Below are 9,670 nucleotides of genomic sequence, written 5' to 3' on the forward strand. Positions count from 1 at the left end.
TCCTTCTGGTGAGCGCCCCGCCGGGGCCGTGATCCCCCCGCCGCCGTGGGGCGGGTACCTGATGCCGCCTTCGCCTTTCGGGGGTAGAGGCGCTTTCCGTTCTCCCTCAGGCCGCCCGGCTTCTTGCCGCCGGTGGGGCCGCCCCGCGCCGGCCGCGTGGTCCCCGTCGGCTCGCCGGCTTGCGGGGGTGTGGGGAGCAGGCCGAGGAGGGGGACGTGGTCGCGGGGTTGCCGGCTATCCCAGTATATTTGCTCGCCGCTCCGGCAGCCTCCGGTTCCCAAAGCAGGGGGAGCAGCTGGAGCCGGAGGCGGAGAACGGAGGCTGCCCATGGGGAGTCACCGCCCCGCCGGAGAATGGACCGGACCCTCCCCCTCACCCCGCTGCCCCCCTCCACCCTACCCTTAGCCGGCTTCTCCAATACTGCTCTGGGAATTTGCTCTTTCGAGCTAGAGCTGCACTTTTTTTTCGTTTTTTACGCCCCCTAAGCAAGCAGCTCATGAGCAGCTTCCTTTATGTAATTAGCGCTCTGGACCAATTGCCGTCTTCCAATAATGTCTCCATCTTTAACCATATTCCTTATGTGACATCTGCCGGCCAGTTGCACCCGGCTGTCTGTCTGTCTGTGACCGTGTCTCTCTCCCTCCCTCTCTGTCTGTGTGCGTCTGGTACCTAATTAAGGCAAATTTGTAATGGGTAAAGAAACAATTTTTAATGTAATGAATGGGGACACTGTTCTTGAACATGTTTTGCTTTTGCCTGGGACACAGCGACGACTGGCTTTTGACCAACCGCTTTCCTATTGTGAATATTTATTTACCCTTCCACCTTTGAGGACTACTCTGGGCTTGGGGTCCCTGAAACCTGTGGGGTCTTGTCCAGATCTCTAGCCTTCAGAGAAGCGATTTGTGGTTGTTCCTATAATTTCAGGCAGGGCAGGCAGGGCAAGGAACTCTCCAAGACAGTTTTTGTGGATTTTAAAAATGTATGTATGGAAATGGAAAGTGAGGACCTCATTGATTGTGGTAGGCACCCATTTCCAGTTTTCCTGTGGGAGCAGATGGAGCTATTATCTTTTACAGCTGAAGGTACTGAAGCATAGAGATTGAGGAAGTTGCCTACATCATATAGTGAGTAAGTAGTGGAGTGGGATCCTGAACTAGGCAGTCTGACTTCTGAGCCTGTGATTCCTGTGTGTAACTCCAGTTCCGTTAACTGTTCTGTTTAACCAACTGTTTCTGTTGGTATGCTTACTTGTTCCTAAATGCACAAAGAAGGTGATTCCAAACACACCTTTGTTCTTGTAGACAATTCAGGTTCTTGCTGTGGGAGATGATGCATGTGAAACACCTATAATCAAGCTTTAGGGCTCAGACCTGCAGCATCCTCCTCACCTGGGAGCCTGTTGTTGTTCAGTCGCTCAGCTGTGTCCGACTCTTTGTGACCCCATGGTGTGGAAGACACCAGGCTTCCCTGTCCATCATCATCTCCCTCAGTTTGCTCAAACTCATGTCCATCGAGTTCCTGATGCCATCCAACCATCTCATCCTCTGTCGTCCCTGTCTCCTCCTGCTTTCCATCTCTCCCAGCATCAGGGTCTTTAATGATGAGTCAGCTCTTCACATCAGGTGGCCAGAGTATTGGAGCTTCAGCTTCACCATCAGTCCTTCCAATGAATATTCAGGATTGATTTCCTTTAGGATGGCCTGGTTTGATCTTCTTGCAGTCCAGGGGACTCTCAAGAGTCAACACCACAGTTCAAAAACATCAGTTCTTCGGTGCTCAACCTTCTTTATGGTCCAGCTCTCATATCCATACATGACTACTGGAAAAACCATAGCTTTGACTATATATGTGGATCTGGGAGCCTGTTAGAAATGCAGTTTTCCTGCACTCATTCTAGATCGGTTCTGTAAAATTAGAAGCTCTTGGGATGAGGTTTAAAGAAGCGTTCCAGGTGATTCTGATGGCAGGTTGATGCTGGCAACTGCTTTTTAAATTTTTTTTTTTCTGGCAGCTGCTTTAAGCCACTCCTTGCACTGGCATTCAATATAATCTTTTAAAAAGGGGTCCAGACTTCCCTGGCAGACCAGTGGTTAAGACTCTGCTCTTGTAGTGCAGGGGGGTGACGATCCAGAGGAGAGGGGTTTCAGAGTTTGCAGACTTAGTTGTTGACCATAATAGCTGTCTTGTATTCAAAGCCTGAAGTACCTTAGTGATTTCCTTCTGTACCCAACTTCACTACCAAGGGAATGATGAACTGAGCCCAGCCAGGAAGTTTTGCCCAGAGAGAAGGCTCACCTTGTAGAGAAAAACCAAGTTTTCATGTTCTCATTGGGTATATACTTTAAATTTCATCTGCAGTTTAGTGTTTCACAGCAGTTTGCAGGTAGGGTATAAGGATATGGATATTGGTGATTTTACCAATATGGGTGTTGGTATTGTTGTGGATTTTATAGAAAAATATACATTTTTTTATATTTTGTAAGAAATTTAAAACTATAAGGCAAGAAAGGAAGAATAAGGATTTGTTTTTATTAGCCAAGTACACTTAATGATATTTTGATTGTTTCTTAGTCTTTCCCCTAGAAATTTTTATGCACACCTGCTTACCCATAAACAGAGTATTCGTCTTTTGTATAAAACAAAATCGTTTTGAGTATTGAAGCTTTCTTAATTTTCTTTGGTTAACATTTAATACAAATCTTCAAAACATGGTATTTAATTGCAATTTACGCAGTCTTTCACTTTTGTTTAACAGTTTATTGCTGGTTATGATGTGTTGAATATCCATGACCTTGTATTGTGGTGCATCTTTGCTTTTTCTATATTCTCAGACATAAAATGACCAGTGAAAGGCCAAATTGTTTTCCATAAGGTTCGGACCAATTTGCCCTCTTCACAGCTGTTTGTGAGCTTATTTAAGTGTCAGCTTTGAATACCTAAATTAATTCTTCTAAGTCTAAGGTTAATATCAAACGGTCTTTGCTTTTTGGCCCCGCCATGAGGCATCCGGGATCTTAGTTCCCTGGCTGGGGATGGAACCTGTGTCCCTTGGCAGTGGAAGAGTAGAGTCTTAACCACTGGACCCCCTGGGAAGTCCGATAATATCAAACATTTTTAATTTCAATTTGTTTGATTTGTAAAAATAGAACCTTTTTTTGGTGCCTACTGACCATTTATTTATTTTTTTGAATTGTGTATTAATAGATTTTTTTTTCATATGAGGCATTTATATTTTTGAAATAATTTGTAAAAGCACTTATAATTTTACAGATTTTCATTTCTCTGAATTTAAAGGTTTTAAATGATACGTGATTAAGTATATCAAGCTTTTTGGTTTCTCCTGTTGCTTTTATAATACATCTTTGTAAAATCCCAGCATCATTTAAATCTCTGTAGGCATTTTATTTTAATCTTGTTTCATTTCTAACAATAAAGCCAAGTAGAATTTCATTTTTTCCTGAAACAGCCCATTTTCCTGTCATGGTTTATTGAATAATTCTTGCTCATCCCTGTTATTGAAAATAAGGAGCACAGTTAATGAACTGTCTCCAGCTGGGGAATGGATTCTCCAGTCGGCTGAGACTCTCCCTGACGATGTCCTTGCTGTCCTGCACTTCAGCCCCCTGGGGTGTGCTCTGCATTTCTCAACCACCTTCGTCCCAGAGGCCAGCAGGTTGAGGGCCAGTACAGGACCTATCCACAGAGATGAGGGTTGAGTAGGATCTTGGACCAGATGCACTTGTTCCATCAGTCATTCAGTTCAGTCGCTCAGTTGTGTCCAATTCTTTGTGAGCCCATGGACTGCAGCACACCAGGTTTCCCTGTCCATCATCTCCTGCAGTCGCTCAGTTGTGTCCAATTCTTCGTGAGCCCATGGACTGCAGCACACCAGGCTTCCCTGTCCATCATCTCCTGCAGTTTGCTCAAACTCATGTCCATCGAGTCGGAGATGCCATCCAACCATCTCATCCTCTGTCATCCCCTTCTCCTCCTGACCTCAATCTGACCTCAATCTTTCCCAGCATCAGGGTCTTTTCTAATGAGTCTGTTCTTCACATCAGGTGGCCAAAGTTTAAGAGCTTCAGCTTCAACATCAGTCCTTTCAATGCATATTTAGGACTGATATCTTTTTGGATTGACTGTTTGATCTCCTTGCACTCCAGGGGACTCTGAAGAGTCTTCAGTAACACCACAGTTCAAAAGCATCAGTTCTTCAGTGCTCAGCTTTCTTTATGGTCCAACTCTCACATCCAAACATGACTACTGAAAAAGCCATAACTTTGACTATGTGGACCTTTGTCAGCAAAGTAATGTCTCTGCTTTTTAATATGCTGTGTAGGTTTGTCATAGCTCTTCTTCTAAGGAGTAAGCATCTTTTAATGTCACGGCTACAGTCACTATCTGCAATGATTTTGGAGCCCAAGAAAATAAAGTCTGTCACTGTTTCCATTGTTTCCCCTTTATTTGCCATGAAGTGATGGGACTGGGTGCCGTGGTCTTTGTTTTTTGAACATAAGAGTTTTAAGCCAACTTTTTCACTCTCCCCTTTCACTTTCATCAAGAGGCTCTTGAGTTCCTCTTCCTTTTCTGCTATAAGTGTGGTATCATCTACATATCTGAGGTTGTTGATATTTCTCCCAGCAATCTTGATTCCAGCTTGTGCTTCATCCAGCTTAGCATTTTGCATGATGTACTCTGCACATAAGTTAAATAAGCAAGGTGACAACATACATCCTTGTTGTAATTCTTTCCCAATTTGGAACCAATTTGGAACCAGTCTGTTATTCCATGTCTGGTTCTAACTATTGCTTCTTGACCTGCATACAGATTTCTCAGGAGGCAGGTAAGGTGGTCTGGTATTCCCATCTCTTGAAGAACTTTCCACAGTTTTTTGTGATCCACACAATCAAAGGCTTTGGCATAGTCAATAAAACAGAAGTAGATGTTCTTCTAGAACTCTCTTGCTTTTTTGATGATCCAACAGATGTTGGCAACTTTATCTCTGGTGCCTCTGTGTTTTCTAAATCCAGCTTGAACACATGGATGTTCTCGGTTCGTGTACTGTTCAAGCCTGGCTTGGAGAATTTTGAGCATTACTTTGCTAGTGGGAGAGATAAGTACAGTTGTGGTAGTTTGAACATTCTTTGGCATTGCCTTTCTTTGGGATTGGAATGAAAACTGACCTTTTCCAGTCTTGTGTCCGATGCTGAGTTTTCCACATTTGTTGGCACATAGAGTGCAGCACTTTCACAGCATCATCTTTCAGGATTTGTAATAGCTTAGCTGGAATTCCATCACATCCACTAGCGTTGTTCATAGTGATGCTTCCTAAGGCCCACTTGATTTCACACTCACGGATGTCTGGCTTTAGGTGAATGATCGCACCATCGTGGTTATCTGGGTCATTAAGATGTTTTTTTGTGTAGTTCTCCTGTGCCACCTCTTTTTAATATCTTCTACTTCTGTAAGGTCCATACTATTTCTGTCCTTTATTGTGCTCATCTTTGCATGAAATGGTCTTTTAGTATCTCTAATTTTCTTGAAGAGATCTCTAGTCTTTCCCAGTCTATTGTTTTTGCATTGATCACTTAGGAAGGTTTTCTTATCTCTGCATGATATTCTGTGGAACTCTGCATTCAGATGGACATATATCTTTCCTTTTCTTCTTTGCCTTTCGCTTCTCTTCTTTTCCCAGCTATTTGTAAGGCATTCTCAGACAACCATTTTGCCTTAAATCGTAATTCCCCTGACACTGACCACATTTCAGTTAGTGAACTGTCCCCTTGCAAAGGGAATGTGGTTGTGGAAACTGCCATTGATGTCAAGACAGACTCTCTAGAGACTCGTGTCAGAGAATCTGATGACATGAGGGGGATGTGAACTGGCTGAGTGCTGAGATGGTTTAGGGAGGTTGGTTCTGTTAGGTCCTCAGTAACTATCGATGGTGAATACATATAAATGTTTAATTTCAAACTAGGATTCTTGGCCCCATTTTCAGAATTCCACTTGTATGAATCTTGTTGTTCTTCATTAACAGTCAGAAATCCACATGTTGTTGATGGAGTCTGGGTGAGCTCTCCGGGGCTCTTTCTCTGGCTTTGTTCTGTTCTGCCTTTTTAGACACATATGTAATTTTTTTAATTAATTAATTTGGCTAAGTTGGATCTTAGTTGGGGCATATAAACTCTTAGTTCGGGTAGGCGGGATCTAATTTCCTGACCAGGGCTCAAACCTGGATCCCCTGCATTGGGAGTGTGGAGTCTTAGCCACTGAACCCCAGGGAAGTCCTCCTAGGCATTTAGTTCGATTATTTTTGGTGATTTTATACAATAACTCCAGCTCCAAGGAAGATGCAGAAGGATCACCCTAAAGGTGTATTAAAGTTTACTACTAAGTCCTTGGGCTTCCTTCATAGCTCAGTTGGTAAAGAATCTGCCTGCGATGCAGGAGACCCAGATTCGATTCCTGGGTTGGAAAGATCCCCTGGAGAAGGAAATGGCAACCCATTCCAGTATTCATGCCTGGAGAATCCCTTGGACAGAGGAGCCTGGCAGGCTACACTCCATGGGGTCGCAAGAGTCGAACATGACTTAGCGACTAAACTACTACTACTGCTACTAAGTCCTTACCGTGAAATAAACAGTGTAACAGATTTAACTCCTGTAGTTTATTCTTGATATTGGGGTTTTATACTCCACATCTGGTCAGCCTGAGAGATGGCAACTAGTGTCCATTCAGATGTTTAAGTGAGTAATTTGCTTTTCTGAGTCATCCACGGGTCCCCCGGTGTGTTGACTCCCTTCCCTTTGTTGACCTGAAACAGACTGTCAAGATATTTCTCCCGCAAAGATGGGTTTATGTGGGAACAGCAGAGAATTGCAGTCTGCAGCCATGGGAAGCCATGTGCAAGTCTACAAAGGAGAAGGAAGGAGAATTCTTATAGAGGGAAAGGAGACTTGGCAGAGTTATTGTAGTGAACAGAATCCATGGCTTTTCATTGGCTGAATCCTTGCCAGGAAAGGAAGATTGTTACCTCTTGCCACTGGGCTCTGATATTGTTGCAGTCAGGAGAGCTCCCCTTCCTGGTCTCCCAACTATGTAATTGAGGTTTCTCTGTGTGTTAATTTTTTATACCTGTGTGTCTTTCCCCCCAGACTATGTCTCCTCTGTGATGTGTGGAACATTTTCATCCTAAATCTTGCCTGTAATGTTTCAATGGAGCCAGAGAACACTGTCCTTCTTACCATGAGGCTATTACTATGGGTTTGAGTAAGATAAACCTCTTTGAGTGTTTTCTGTAATGAGTTTGATCTCTGCTCCAGGAAGATCCCCTGGAGAAGAGAATGGCTATCCACTCTAGTAGTCTTGCCTGGAGAATTCCATGGACAGGGGAGCCTGGCGGGCTATAGTCCATGGGTTACCAAGAATCTGACCCAACTGAGCAACTAACATTATCTGTTAAACTTGCCAGCGCTGTTCTTACTAGTGAGTATACAGCAGTTTCTCAGCCCTCAATATGATTGACTCACCTTGTTGGCCCTAAAGTTTGAATGCCTAATCCCTCCCACTTTATATTATTTATTTTTTAAATCAATAAATTAAGATCTTTTTGTTGGCGTTTTCAATGTCAAACTCAAAAATTAATAGACTGAATAGACAGAAAAATAGAAGGATATAGGAGACCCAAAAAGCACTATGAACCAGTTCAACATGGTTAAGATTTATACAATTTTCACACAACAGCAGGATGCAAATTCTGTTCGCGTTCCCATAGAGGATAAATCTCTCCAGTGTCGAGGAGACACTGATACATATCCAGGGTCATGAAACAAGGTGCAGAACTTTCATGGTCTAAAGGTGTTGAAATCATACAGAGTCTGTTCCCTTATTACTGTGGAATTATGTTAGAAACCAATATCAAAAGATACTTGAAAATAACCTACATATTTTCAAGATCTGCACCCTGTTTTTAAGTTCCTCTCAAAGCATGAGAACAGCTGGCTTGTTCACTCTTGTGGGGACTCAACAAGGTATTGGGGAGGAAGGGGGCTTCTTGTGTTCGGAGATAAATATACCTGGTCCTTGACTCCTTGGATAGTAAACCCTCGTTGCACCTGGTTTTGTCTTCCTTTTACCAAAGTAGGACATTGAGGAGCTCAGAGTTAAGTCAAGGTGACAAATTCCAGAGTATGGGCTATGACCTCCGTGTTGCTGTGTGTATTTCCTCACCCGGGGCACACAGAATGCCTGGATTGACTGAGCTTATAAGGGTGATTGAGTGGAAATCTCAACAGAAAATCTCAACAGAAAGCTCGTGAACATAAAGTTGCTCACCCAATAAATTGCTTTTATTTTTCAGACCCTTGTTGGTGTGTTTTGTTGGTGAGGATGTGACAGATTATGTGATAAACCCATCTGGCTACTACTTTAAACTTCTACTGAAGAGATTTCTCAACTCTGAAGAGATTTCTCAACTCGGCAGTGTACCTTCTTCCCTTTCTGTAAAGAGAGAAAGTTGTCCTGGTTTTTTTTTTTTTTTCTGTTCAGAGAGGAGGTTTAACAATTCCATTTCTAATTACAGTATTTCCCATCAGTTTTAAAAAGCTATTTACAAGAAGCATTATTACACTGCTGCTACTGCTGCTAAGTCGCTTCAGTCCTGTCCGACTCTGTGCGACCCCATAGACGGCAGCCCACCAGGCTCCCTCGTCCCTGGGATTCTCCAGGCAAAAACACTGGAGTGGGTTGCCATTTCCTTTTCCAGTGCATTAAAGTGAAAAGTGAAAGTGAAGTTGCTCAGTCGTCTCTTAGCGACCCCATGGACTGCAGCCTACCAGCTCCTCCATCCATGGGATTTTACAGGCAAGAGTACTGGAGTGGGGTGCCATTGCCTTCTCTGACCAACTCCCAGAGCTTGCTCAAAAACTCTGGGAGCTTGCTTAAATAGAAGGGAGATGGCTTAAACCTTAAGCCTGGGCCTGTAGGGGTTGGTGTATTGGTGCCTCAGATTACACAGGTGGCGTTTATATGAGTTCTGAATGTTCGTTGAGCAACACAGTTTGTTCACTTGTAAAACATAATACATTTTTAATAGCACAAGTAAGTGCCTCCGGCATATCAAGCCCTCAATAAATGGGGACACTGAAGATTATTGCAAGACCCTCCCTCCCTCCCTCTCTCGAGTGGATTTGGTCTTCTCTGCTAGGAGCCACTCAGAAAGTAAGTTGAAGTATTTTGAAGGGAAATTCCGCAGGGCCGCCTTCTCATCAGCCCCGTTCCTCAGGAGGGATTCCTTTCCTGTAAAGGGGGGAGACCTTCTTAGAAATCCTTACAGGAAGGATGAAGTGCCACTGGAAGGAATCCTGCAGAGCCAGCCGCCAGCTCATAGACACAAAGAGGGAATCAGTTGCCTTTGATTTCTGGGAACTGGCCTCTTTAGTGAGGGCAGAGCAAAGTTAGGGAGTAGTACCTAGTGCTGAACATGTGTGGAAAGGTTGGGCTGGGGTTGGGTGAGGTTCCTGTGGGTGAGATTAAACTCCACTTGCAAACTGCGGGTGAACCCGAGGCCGGCCTCGCCATTCTGTGACTCCCAGTCATCTCCGGCTGATTCTTCTGGAAAGTCTTACTCTGAGAGGTTGGTGGCAGGCGAACGGCGGGTGGGGTGTCC

General features: G+C 43.9%; 2 protein-coding genes across 2 annotated transcripts in view; one reads left to right on the forward strand and one right to left on the reverse strand.

Moving 5' to 3' along the window:
- Window positions 1-329, reverse strand: part of LOC104992866 (basic salivary proline-rich protein 1-like) — a 1,433-nt gene extending 1,104 nt beyond the window's left edge. Inside the window, exon 1 of the mRNA XM_010845868.1 lies at window positions 59-329. Coding sequence (XP_010844170.1) covers window positions 59-329 — 271 coding nt within the window. The remainder of the gene's footprint in view (window positions 1-58) is intronic.
- A 9,174-nt stretch (window positions 330-9,503) lies between these two features.
- Window positions 9,504-9,670, forward strand: part of LOC104992857 (multidrug resistance-associated protein 4) — a 176,435-nt gene continuing 176,268 nt past the window's right edge. The window contains exon 1 of the mRNA XM_010845860.1: window positions 9,504-9,637. The gene's annotated coding sequence lies outside the window, so the exon portion shown is untranslated. The remainder of the gene's footprint in view (window positions 9,638-9,670) is intronic.

This window comes from Bison bison, unplaced genomic scaffold, assembly GCF_000754665.1.
Source record: "Bison bison bison isolate TAMUID 2011002044 unplaced genomic scaffold, Bison_UMD1.0 scf7180017864225, whole genome shotgun sequence".
NCBI lineage: Eukaryota > Metazoa > Chordata > Mammalia > Artiodactyla > Bovidae > Bison > Bison bison.